The sequence below is a fragment of the Poecilia formosa genome, unplaced genomic scaffold, assembly GCF_000485575.1.
Source record: "Poecilia formosa unplaced genomic scaffold, Poecilia_formosa-5.1.2 Scaffold1, whole genome shotgun sequence".
NCBI lineage: Eukaryota > Metazoa > Chordata > Actinopteri > Cyprinodontiformes > Poeciliidae > Poecilia > Poecilia formosa.
In genome coordinates, this window is record NW_006799940.1 from 5,619,339 (window position 1) to 5,632,573 (window position 13,235).

Genomic DNA, 13,235 nt, shown 5'->3' on the forward strand with positions numbered 1-13,235 from the left:
GAGGAAGGCAGAGGAAAGGAGAAGTGAATGCTGCAGTTAAATGGTGCTAGAACCTCCTCTCTCTTTTTCTGCTGCAACACCGAAAGAAAATCAGATTTGAGTCTCATTTCCGCATGATATGTTTAGTTTTTTAAGTAAAAAACAAAAAAACAACCTGAATGATAAGCAATATACCCTCCCATTCACAGAGAAATCTTTACATTGTCTTGTTTTGTCCAGTAACTTTCCGCTGCTTGTCCAGACATGTCCCCTTAGCACACGCTGGGAAGTCCGGCAGAAAAGCATCATTCACAGGTGACACCGTGTTTAAAATACTTTTAAATGTGTCCTTTAAATGCCTTCTTCTTAAGATTTAAATTCAACACATGAACATGTATGATTTCCTGCATAGTGATTACAAGTCTTCACTCTCGTAAACAGGTCTGGACAAAAGACTGCACTGCAGCCAGTCCGCTGGAAGGACAAATGTCGCTTAAAACAATTCACAGAAATGTGACACCGTTTTTATTCAAGCACAGCAAGACTAAACACTGCAGTAACGCAAAAACATTTTTCATTTTTTGCGTCATTTCTATTACCTTTTTGGCGAGCCGTTCACAATGGGTGCATATCTTAAACAAGTCTGTCACTGCGATTGAATTATTCTCCACGTTTTCTGACGGTGCGATGGCGTGCCTCATTTCGTTTCCTCCGTTTTTCCTCTGCTTCTTTCCGCGGAGCAGAGAATTTAAAAAAAAATAAACAGTGTAAATTTAAATGGCTCTGTTTCCTCCTGTCTTTGTTCCTTGGGGCACTGGTGGGGGAAAGTGGCTAGGCAAGCGAGCACTCAGCTGTTGCGGCCCCCTCAGCAGAATACCGTCCTTTACGGCTCATACATTCGGTAAATAAGTCGAGGCTCGCGTGAGTGACACCTCCGGCAGCCAATCAGAACGCGAAAACAGATTCCAGACAGCCAATAGCGGTGCTGGGCCCTGATGAGGCGTGGCTAAGCGTGAGGAACGATTGCGTCCTAAACGTGAGCAGAAGGGGGGTGTGACAGTCCCCCTCTAAGAAAACATCATCACTTCTCTCTGCTGCTTCTTTTGTTCTCTGTTCCTATTGATTATGATTGAATTTAGTGTTTTTCTTGCTCTCAGTGTGCTAAACTAAAGCCTGCAATCGGCTGCAGTCGATTCCTGAACGATCTTTCCACGCAAATCAGTTCAATCAATATTGATATAAAAGCATGATTATAGCTCTGCATTTCTTAAAATAGACCTGAGTAATGCTGTAAGGTCAGTTTTAAGCAAAGATAGCATGTTTTCTGTGTGCATCATTGCAATGTGCATGAAAACAACAACCAGCTCTTGCAAGCAGCAGCAAGCCCCCCTGTCGGCTTGTTGCTGTACTGAAGGAGCAGGGAGAGGAGGGGGTCTAAGTAAGCTGAGTCCCCAGCACTGTTTGGTGAGCAGCAAAAATAATAATAATATATATATAAATATATATTTAAAAAATAGTCATAGAGGTCCTCTGAAAGGACCGGCATCGCCACACCAAAATGGATGGCTGCATGAGCTGCTGTAACAACAACAGCCCTTCAGTTTGTGGTTTTGCACCACAACCTATCACATCACAGATAAAACCATTCCTCCGCCAATCAGACCTCACTGAAGGAGGCCTTTTAAAGCCAAGAGGAAGCAGAGATAAGAAACGGACAGCTCAATAGCTTTGTTTATGCCAAGCCTGACAATAACGTGTTCAGTGGAACAGCTTTTAACTAGTTTAAATAAAGCACAAGTTACTAAGCAAATGATTCCTCCCCCTATGACATCAGGATATCACTTTAAAAGGCAAATTTTATTGGTACATTACAGTTTCCACCTGACATTGACCTTGTTTTGATATTTCTAACATGATTACTGTAAAATAAAATAAAAAAAACACTTCCATAAATTGTAAAGAGCCAGTTTCTTTGGCATACAATGACCAAGATGAGAAGCTTTCATCAACTCAAAGAAAATTTTATTTTAGGGCATAGTTTGATGTACCACAAAGTATTATTTAATGTTTTTTGTTTGTTTGTTTTTTTTAAACAAACTTTAGTATCAGGCAAAAACTGTTTTCAAATCACTAATTGAGGTGATCTGAAAGGATGATTGTAATCAAACCTGGGCCAATGAGAAAACAAATCGCCCCTTCTTGTAAAATCAAACAGTGTTTAGCCTTTTTTTTTTTTTTGACAGTTTAGTTAATTTTCCCCTTGAACCGATTACTGCCTGACCTCTCATAACAAGAAATCCCTCAAGCTGAACCTGTCGGACAACACGAAGTAGGCCAATAGATCTGAAAAAGTAACATATGTGCCATGTGATAGAGAATCTCCAACCATCACTTCACACACAGATGATGCACAGCCTTATTTCTGAGATGCTGCAGCATGCGATTAGCCGGGACATTGGAAACTCTCCCCAGAAGAGTGGTTCAACATTTCTCCTCGAGATTCATTGTTATTGCAAAAGCTTTTTGGAGTTGTTGCCACCAAGGATGGCACGACCAGTTACAAGATTTAGGAGGAAATTTTTCTTTTCAGATGGTCCAGGATTTTTGGGAGAGCTTTATTCACTTAGTAAGTGACATCGTTTTTTTTTTTTAAATCTATCTCTTATATTATAGCATCATAAAGGATGCTAAACCTTTATGAGCCTTTATTTAGATGTGACAAAAAATGCAAACACAGCAGAAATCGGTAAAGAAACAAATACTTTTTCAAAGCAATGTGCAGCCAAAAGCCTTAATAAGGGTTTAAATGGCTCATTTAATGCAAGGTACCACAGCCAAGACAACATCTATATTCAACATTCTGGACAGGCCACAAATAAATTGCAGCACACAGTGAAGTGCTTTTGTTTTCCAAATGCCAGCAGGCACACCAGAAAAGCGTCGTATTTTGGTGGCTGTGGGCACACGCAAGCCCATAAATATCTGCATGTCATGGTTATTAGGGAGGCTTTAAAATAACATGTTTTTGCAGCTAATTGGGGAAGGGAGGAAGAGAGGCCGCATACCACTGAAACATTCATCCATTAACATTAGTATTTGTAGGACTCTGAAAGGTGAAAAACAGATAAACAAGTTAAATTTGGACATAACGAGCTAAAGAGGAAGTTGAAAAGAAGGCAGGCAAGTCAACAGCTGTAAGCCTGCCCAGCCAGTTTCTCAACCACTTGCTAGCCCCCAAGCACTGATAGCTGTTTAGCACCATATTCAGCAGGTTCATTGTGTGTGTGGAGCCAGCCCCTGCCAGCTCCTCTCATGATGCCACAGGGTGGGGTGCTGGCCAGTGGTAAACATGCTCCCACAACTGGAGTCAGCACTCCCGGGCTTGCTGGGAGCCCCATGGCTCAGCAAAGCTGCACAAGAGGCTGGTCAGCATTAGGGCTGACGACACACCAAACCTTTTCACATAAAAGCGCTTAGGCTCAGGGGGTCCGGCCTCGCAGGCGCGGCCAAACGCTATTGTCAGCGTGGACGCACTGACTAGGCAGTTAGCGTTTGCACATCCGATGTACTCCTATATGTGGGTCAGTGGTTTAGTAAATACTGTACAACATAATTTTGAGTTTTTGTGCATCATTTTGCATAAAAAATGAGACTATTCGTGCAATAAACTTAGTTTATTTCCAGTATTCATGCCCCTAAACAGCCACAAACTTCAATATTTTTTTGCCTGGGATTATGTGTGATACACCAAGACAAAGTAGTGCTGAATGGAGCTAAATACAGGACGATCAAGGAATAAAGCTGTCCAGAATGATGTTCACAGACTCCCTCCATTCAATATGTCTAAGCTTAAGTTAGTTTGCAATGAAGAATGGGCAAACATTTCACTCTCTAGATGTACATGGCGTTGGCCTTTGTGAAAAAACATGATACAACTCAAGGGTTACACATACTTTTACAGGGTTTTGTAAATTTTGCTATTTTAAATTAGAGAAAAGTGCATTAATTTTCCATTTTTAAGGGGCTCTTTGCTACATTAACAGCGTGTGGATGTAACACTAGCTTCGGATGAACCGGTTTGGAAAGATCTCACGTAAAAAATAAAATAAAGTAAAATAAAAATCAAGAAAGTACGACTCTCTAGACACAAAAGTGATTTTAAACGAAGTGACATTTTAAGGAGTGAGGTCTGCACACCCACCTCCAGATTCCTCAGGTGTCTATAGATAAGATTATTTCCTGCATTTCATTTTCCAGCATTGACATGATTAAAGAAAACATGCCTTTGCTGCTGTCACAGCCTGCTACTCTACACACGTATTCTCGTTACCTTTTGAAGATTGCTCAGAACACAATGTGACATATAAAACCACACTGCGGATGTCTCAGGGGAATCTGAAGACATACATCGTTAGGCGTCTCACTCATTGTGTTTGATGTCACCTGCAGGGAGCCTGAACTGTCAATCAGCTATTCTTAGAAGAGGAACTGCAGCAAAGCAAATGAGAAAAATATCAAATCACTGGGTGAAATTAACCAGGACAAGATATTTTGAAAAGTTTTTCGCTGTTGCTGGGAATACACCTGGAGTCCTTTATAGGCAGAAATGGCCGACGACGTGCCGGTTGCGGTCGGACTCTCAGAAACAACAGGAATCATCTCAGATTTGTTTGAGATACTCATCAGCTAGAGGAAGGGCGTGAACAATGGATACGTTTCCAGTTGATTTAATGTCAATGAAAATACACCCCAACTGTTGGAAAAGCAGGGGGAAAAAAAATTCAGTTATTTCTTTCACATTATAAACAAGATGAAAAGCTGTTTTCCCCAAAAAAAATATTCAAATTCACTTTTGGTCTACTTTTTATAATCCTAAAAAGTTGAGAAAATACCTTCAGACAATTTTAAAAACCATAAAAGATATACATGTTAGTTAGGCGTAATTCATAGTTCATCTGCAAGATTACTTTAAGGTATTTAAAACACATTAAAGAACAAAGTAGTCTTCAAAAGTAATGTGAATTAATCTAACTGAACAATGTGCATTTAAGGCACAAACATCGAAGCATTATTAGCTAGAATATAAATTAAAACTGGTTTATTTAAAGTTTAAAGTACTAATATACAACTCTGAGGCAGAAAGCTGTTGTAGCACGTTTTCTTATCTCGCCATGTATGATGGCCTATCTAAATACAGGTTTTGCGTGGGTGTAAATGTGAAGAAATCGAACATATTTGTGACACATCAAGTCTTGTTCCATTTATAGAGCATTATTTATGATGTTCTCAAATTACTGCATCTACTTAAAAATTTACAACAAAGGTTTATGACACTTTTCAAGTGCTTTTCTTGAGAACAGAAAACCAATCAGTAATCCAAATGTATATTTACTGTTAAATTGGTGATATATAGACTCAGTCAGGTGCTTCTTGTGCAGAATATTATTTAACAAGCTAAAATGTTACCTGGTTAATTAGTCAGGCTATGTGCTCTGGTTCAGCCTGCACTTTGCTGCTGCTTATAGCTTGTTTAACTGGCTTAAAACTCCTGCCGCTCCTTTAATTTCCAAGCAAATTAGTCTTTCTTTCCGCCAGCAGACCAGCAGTGCACAGCAAAATCAGTCATGGGTGGTTTTAACAGACTATTTTCTGATTTTATTCATTTTAAAACCAATAAGTAGCCCGTACATATGAAAAACTAATGTAAAGTTCACTCTTGTAATATAGTTTTATGCTCACATTAATCTTGTCCAGTCACCAACCTGTGCTCTGTGAACAGCTACTAGTCTTTCAAAGTTAATTTATCTTCCTTTATAAAACCACAGGTTAGATTAAATCTTAAGTGCGAACACCAACAAGTGCTTGTGTAAAAAACAAAAAAACTACTTTGTGGAATATTTTCCACAATGTTACACGAGTTATAACGTAAAATGTGCTAAATCAAAAACCAGTGATTAAATCTGAAACGCATGACAATTTCGTAAAGTGAGTCATTTTTTGACAAGTTACTAACTTTGGGAGCTACTTTCTCCTTTCCAGCTGTTTCCCTGCTTTACGAGCGCTCATAAGCCTTAATGCACTAAAGAGGCTGATAAAACTTAATAAGATTCAACAACAGGAGAGGAAGCCATGGCAGATGTGAACTCTTGCACATGTGTTTTCAGCTCTGCGGCTGCTGTGTTTTCTCATGCAGTTAGACGCGAGAGAACCACAGAAACTGTGGGGATGTTCAACAAGTGGCACAAGTCCACAGACCAGTTTAAACCCGACCTATCGGTGCGCAGAAGAGAGGAAGCAAAAAACCCTCAAACACTGACATAAGCCTAGCAACAGGCTTCCACCAATTGCAGCGAAGAACAACAGTTTCAGGAACCAATCTTCTCCGCTTGTGTCTCTCTCTAGCTTTCTTAGAAAAAAAAAGGAAAAAGAAAACAAGAAAAAAAGTTGTGCCGAGGTATGAAGTTCACCGGGCAGCCTAATGTATTTGGTTTCATACAGTGTTAGGTTTGCTCTTGTGTTTGCAAAGTCATAATTTGTCTGTAGGAGATTCAGTGACAAGAAGAGGCAAAACAAAGGTCTCCGAACCTCACAGCAAACACCAAACCACATGTTTCAGATTAGCCCGGAGGCTCAAAACAGCCAGGCTTGACTGAGAAAAACAACCAGAGAACTTTTTCCATGTAAACAGATTCCTCTGAAAGTTAAAAAAAAATATTAAAGGGAACAATCAATACAGTTAGATGGCGGAGGTCTGCAGGGTTTTAATCATAAACAGTAAAAACCGGAGACGATATCCCCCATAGCGCTCTTCATTCGCAGCTCTAAATGCGAGTCTCTGCATCTCAGTGAACGTTTAACAGAGAAAAATGAAAGTTTAACCCCTGCCTCCCCACTCGCAGAGCAGAAACAATAGCAGGAATACGTTTATAAAACCTGTTTTCACTTCATGTAAACACTCGGAGCGTGAGCCATGTGAGAATAAGAGTCACCTCTTTAACCTCTCTAAATCTTGTTCCTTTTTCCCCAATGTTTTTCTTCTCATATTATCTTATCTGTGTGTATTTTGGCGATATATCAGAGCAGAGGGAGTTCGCAGGATGACGCTTTTCTAACAGTGCCCAGCGACCACTCTTCCCCACCACTCTCCCCCACCACACACCAGACCAGCGGCTCCTGGACCGGTGCGCCCCGACATTGGAGCCAGGAATTGGTCTTTGGATTTTATGAAACGGAGAGGAACTGCAGGGAGTACATTACAAATACAAAGTAAACAGCATGGAGGCAGAAGTGCCCATTTGCGAAAAATCTTTTAAGAATCTATGGGCACTGTGGGCAGAGCCAGTCAGGGGAAAAAGGCGTTGGCTTTGTTACCCAGAGTGCACGTGTGGAAGAGCGAGTTCCCGGGGATGTTATTCTAACAGGGATATGGCAGCTGTCACAATACGGCGAGGTCAGAGAGAAAAGATCCAACAAAAAAACAAAAAAAATACCAAACCCTTCCCCCTGCTATCTTTAGCCTGATATGTCACATCCACCACAAATCAGCACAAAGTTCCTCAGCTTGTTAAAAACCAAAAACCTGCAGGTTTGCTTTGACGTCTCGCGGGATATTAGAGGAAATACTAAGTGTATGTTCAGTCATTTTATTTGTAATTCAGAGGCAGTAAACTGACAAAGATGAGCCCATATCAATTCTAAAGAACTCATAAAAAGGGCAGCCTGCGGTCTGCTCTTACTTTGTGCCTCCTTGCAAGCACAGCTGTTTTCTTTTCTTCCCCTAACAAGACCTCGCCTTGTAGCTGACTGAGCAAAAAAAAAAAAATTGACTCATCCCTTCTGGAGCGCAGCCAGAAAGGTGTTGGTCATCGCTCTGTCATTTAAACGGGCTGCGGTGGAGAGATTCAACTTGCTCACCTGTCATGATAAGAAAAACAGAGGTGTTGATTCACTGCCATAAAGCTACATGTTCATACAAGAGGATTACAGCAGACAACAAGAAGAGAGCAGAGCCTCTTGGAAAACAGAAACCTGTTGAGCTGCAGAGTCTGAAAGTTTTACTGTTTCCTTGTTGCCTTTTTTAGAAAGCAGCTCAGTGCTTTGCCGGAGAGGAAGATTTGTCTCTTCTGCTCAACAACAACATTCGCCGCTCACTCGTGTCGACGACGCCGGTTTCACTTCTGTCTCCGCTTTTCCACTATCTGCTCTCTCAATCTTTAGCCTTCACTGAGATGCGTTTTGATTGCAAAGTGGAAAAAGGTTATGTGATACCGCTGTAATTTTAAAAGGGGCGAGGAAATGATCTGACCTAATTGCAATCATCAGAACCAGAACGGCCGGGTCATATTGCTTCATTAATAGGTGATGAGCTCTGGTACCGAATGGTGGAGCAAAACGGCAGCCAGAATCAGCTGTCTTTCTGCATTGATGAAAAAATACTTAAACGATGACAACTAACTATGCCGGTCATGCTTAACGCATCGATAAATATGCACTCTTATTTTCTTCAATTTTCTTCTTTTCAAATAATAAAAGAAGTGATAATGGTGTGTAATGTGCAGCTGAAGTTTTGTGAAGAGCGTTCAAACAGACTATATATATATGTGTGTGTGTGTATATATCATCAATTTACTGAATTTTGTACCAGCTGAACTCTCCAGTAAAGCTACATCAGTAGTAGATGTCATGTTAAAGCTCAAATAAGTGGTGCCAAAGTGATTGAAGTTTTTTCTGCCCCTCCCTCACCTGTTGCTGCACCCTATCTGCCCGTGTGGCTTAACACGTTATGCGTGTAGCTTTAAAACAATGTTATATTAATAAAAATAAAAGGTGACCCTCCTTGAGTTTTAAGCATCCGCTAAATTTGTTACTATAAAGTAAGAGAAAAGTACTAGAGTCAGCTCATTATACTTTTATTACTCCATTAAAGTTTAATTTTTAGAGCTAAAAGCATTAGGAGAAATAAAATGCAACAAATAACATCAATATTTCAAATTACTTTGGCATCAGTAGGACTAATTGTTGTTAATCAGGTCATGGAAATATTTGGTCAATACACTGAGAAGCTGAGGTACTTTTAATGATGAAGTGTGAATTTTACTGACTCCGCAAAGCGCCAGACCAAATTTGTGTTTTCTTATTAATAAATATTTCCTGCAATGAACCGCTGTTGTTATAAAGGAGTCAAGTGAGCAAACAATCAGCTTGGAGTCACGATGTAAAAAAAAAAAAAAAAATAGAGCTAAAAACTGTGTCATTGTGTCAAATAAATGCTGAACTGTGAAATAATACACAACACAAGTAGAAACCAAAAGCTACACGGACCTGGCGTGTTTGACACTGTTCTTTTCCCAACAAATATAAGTCATCCATATAAAAACGTATTGCAAAAAGGACAGCAGAAAATGTTCTAACATGAACAGCCTTCGGCTAATAAGTAAGTAGATACGACTGTTACTCTGGTATAGTAAAGTTTAAGTTGTTTTAAATTGTGAAAAAACAAACATTTAGTTTGACCAGCTCTCAGTTCGAACTTCTTCCTGACACTCCAAGCAAAAATCACTCTGTTGGCAACTCAATCAAAACATTATTTAAAAACAAAGTCCGCACTACCCATTTAGACAAGACTGGTGTGAGTAGAGTCTTCTAGATGTGTTATTTGGCTGATTGGCCAGATAATCAACATCCTTAATCGTTTTTTTGAACAGAGCAGACGTGTAATGAATCACTGCTTTTGTGTCTTACGAGTAAAGCCAGGAGTAAGTGGAAGTTTTTTAAAGGAAACATGAGTCTGGGGGCTTTAAGGGGAAAAACTGTAACATAATCTTCTTTGCATGTTGGCCAGTGATTTCTGGATAGTACAACTCCAGTAAAAAAAAAAAAAAAAAGAAACTTAGCAGCAAAGCTTTTCCATCAGATTTTACTTGCAATGCAGTTTATAGTTAACACCTCAGCTCTGCTGGATTAAAAACCTATTCAAAGCTGATTTATTTCCAATTTTTGCTTTTAACTTAGCACAGGTCAAAGGTCCACCATGCTAAGTTACACCCGCTGAATCACGATCGTTAATCTCTGGCGGCTCCCTTTTTCTCCTCTCCAATGGCCTACTTTCTTGGGCTGCAAGTTTAACTTTAAACAGAGCTGCACTAAATATACACACAGGAGCCAGCACATTTAGAGTGTGCAAACATGGGGGATGGGCATAACATACACAAACGTACGGCGTATCCCCATGCATGTGCATGTGAACGCTCTCGAGACTATAACCAGCAAGTTCCTCAAAGAAGTGAAATCACATGACATGAGATCACGGAGTTTAATGGAGAAAATGCTACGGTAGGCAATTTTGAAAATGCCTGTCAATATGTGACTGGGACTTGAGAAAAGGCCAATAATGACAGCAATACCATACACTATACATTGTCTTAAAATATTAAATCGGGAATTGTGAATAATTAAAGGGCCAGTACAAAAACAAACAGTATGTTTACTGTTGAAATCTAACATTAATATGCCATTTGGAGGTCTGAATATTCAGTTTATTCAGCTATTGTGATTTTATTTTATTTATTTATTTTTTATGTGAGAATCACTAACAGCAGCCTCAGTTTTTAAAGTTAGCTTCTATAACTAAAGATAGGAATGGATCCATACTGAATCCAAAGGTTTATTCAGCTGATGCGTGCTTAAAAATTTATGAAGCGCCTGGTTTATTACCTGGCTCTGTCTGACTACCAGGTTACCCAGTGTTTGCATCCCTGAGGCAGTGTTTTAATAAAGTGGAGAGATGGATTAATGCATACAGTCAGATGAGACTGTACTTTAAAGAAATATCAGTAATAAGTGGCCCACTTATTACCGATATAACTCAAAGAAATCTAAGTCTTTAAGAACATAACTCCTGTAGTCAGAGCAGTGATTTCTGTGGGTGCTGCAGTGTGTGTTTTTTTAACCATTGTCCTATTGCTTGAACACACCTATTTCAGATGCTTAAAAACTGGAAAAAAAAAAAAAAAAACTCAGCATGTCATCAAGTTCATCAGAAGCCTGTTAATGGCCCATCAGTTTAAATGAGGTTGGGTGAAGCAGGCCAGCAGGAGAACAGGTGCTGCAGGCTCTTGAGGGGTTGCTCGGTGCAATTCGTATCTGCACGAAGATCTTTAAAGACACACGGACGCAGACAGGCGGCGTCAACTGGCTCATCTATTTGCCTTTCAGTCAAAAATGGGAGTTATTTGACTATTTTTGTCCAGCAATTATATGCTGGTGGTATTTAAATTATAAATTATTTTATCTCGAACACACAAAAAAATGCTGATTTGTGTTTAATTTGATGATTTATCCTTTATTTCTCACATGAAGCCTACAGTTTAGCAGTCTTTTGTTTTTAGAGTTGCTTCCTGGGAACCGTCAGAGAAATATAGTCAAAACAACATGAAAACTATCTCTTTTAATGTTTTCTTTGCCTCTAAACAAACTGACAGGGTTTAAAACGGGATCTGTAAATATCACATTTTTTTACAGGGACTCCAAGTACAGCTTTTACACACCAGGTGCTTTGAATGTTTATAAAAAAAAATAAATAAATAAAAGCTATCAAACTTTTATTCAAACAATTTAATTTAAGACTAAGATCATTCTGTCCTGATTTGACAAGTCTAAGAGTTATAGGTCTTAAAATAAAGTCTGAATATCAAAACCGTAATATTGAAATGTTCTGGGGATAAAAGATATATTCAGTATGAACATTATACGTCTTTGGATTCTTGTTTTTTTTTTTTTGAGGGGTGGGGGGTTTACCCAAAGGCTTAAACCAGTGGGTTCATTTGTTGGGTTTGTGATTGTGTTCGTTTTTAACGTTTACAAACTCTCCGTGGACCTTATGACCTCAACATAAATGCGACTGGATTGTGTGTATGGTCCCTTATCTCATGCCACAGGTAGTGTTGAACATATTTGCTCTGTGGTTAATCAGTTACAAACCTGTGGAACTGAGAAATGAGCTGACCAGTAGCTAAGATCTTTAAGTCCACCCCCCAAGCGGACCTGAATCTGTGCCGAAAATCTCACCAAGTTACATGTGACACGCACAGTCACAAGATATTGAGTTTCTGTAGAGTGCAGCGTACCACATTTTTGTAGAAAAAGGTGCAGTTGTGCAGTAAATGGTCTTGCATAACCACAATAGGCAGACATCAATAGCAGGGGGTCAAGCACTATTCCCATTGGTGTCGAATTCAATTAGATTAACTACAGTAAGATAATAGGAAGTAATGCAGGGTAATAGATCCACTTATTAAACTCAAACTGTGACTTGATTGACTCTTTGAAATGAGGAAGACAAGAAAGAAAGCATGAGAAATTAAATCCAAATTCCAAACTTTAGACACATTTTTGCAAAGACTTTGACGTGCGGTGACTTCTTTCATCTGTGATTATGTCACACAGACCAGGCGGTCGGGTTAAAGAGTGCACACTTAATAAAACGAGAAGAAGGTGGAAAAAGTGATAGGAGGAGCGAGGACCGAGGGAGAGGATTATTTGACCAGCGGGCAGAGAGAAAGCGCCTCATACTTTATCATGGGTAAGTAAACACCCAAGCGCAGTCTGGAGTGACATCATTGTCCCTGAAAATCAATAACCAGCTACTTCCTGTGCAGTGGGAAAAATCGATGACTCCGTGCACTAGATTACCTATCTGTGCCCACTCACCTGCAGAGGTGTGCACGCAAACAAATACTGCAGGAAACCGACTGATGCACAAACCATACAGCTTTGGAAGGCATTAGTAGAAACTAAGCCCACAGTCAAAGTTTTAATACCAGTATTTGCGCAGCTTCAGGGCAGAGTCAGCCCATTATGGGATTAGCAGCTGCCAAAGAGTGGCGTAGACCTACTGCTGAAGTCTAACGGGGATTATGGCGATGCCAAATCAGATTTCTATCAAGTTACAAACACACCAGAGCGGCATGAATCAGCAAAGATCCCTCCCTGCTTTCATTGGCCTATGGCTTGTCGTTACGCAATAAAAGGCTGAGTTCAGAGTTTAAAAGGTAATAAAACTCATGTATGCAGAAAAACAACATTTCCAAACGACATATGTATTTTTTTTTATTTTTTTGCACAATCCCAATAGCTCCCTGTAAGTTTTGCAGCCGCAAACAAATGTCTGGAATGTGGTCAGTGCTCGACGTGCCACTGAAAGTCAGAACTGCAGCTGAAAGTGCTCTTGAGGTTCACTTAGTGACAGAACAAAAAGA

General features: G+C 39.7%; 2 protein-coding genes across 3 annotated transcripts in view; one reads left to right on the forward strand and one right to left on the reverse strand.

Moving 5' to 3' along the window:
• armc2 (armadillo repeat containing 2) overlaps positions 1-4,776 on the forward strand; it is a 28,631-nt gene extending 23,855 nt beyond the window's left edge. Inside the window, exon 19 of the mRNA XM_016669305.1 lies at positions 4,429-4,776. Within this exon, the coding sequence (XP_016524791.1) occupies positions 4,429-4,437 (9 nt within the window). The 3' untranslated portion in view covers positions 4,438-4,776. The remainder of the gene's footprint in view (positions 1-4,428) is intronic.
• Positions 1-13,235, reverse strand: part of sesn1 (sestrin 1) — a 57,839-nt gene that overhangs the window by 4,029 nt on the left and 40,575 nt on the right. Inside the window, exon 1 of one of the 2 annotated variants that reach the window (XM_007547004.2) lies at positions 579-867. The exons of the other annotated variant lie outside the window; for it this stretch is intronic. Coding sequence (XP_007547066.1) covers positions 579-680 — 102 coding nt within the window. The 5' untranslated portion in view covers positions 681-867. Of the gene's footprint in view, positions 1-578; positions 868-13,235 lie in introns of those variants that run through there. 2 annotated transcript variants of the gene reach the window in all.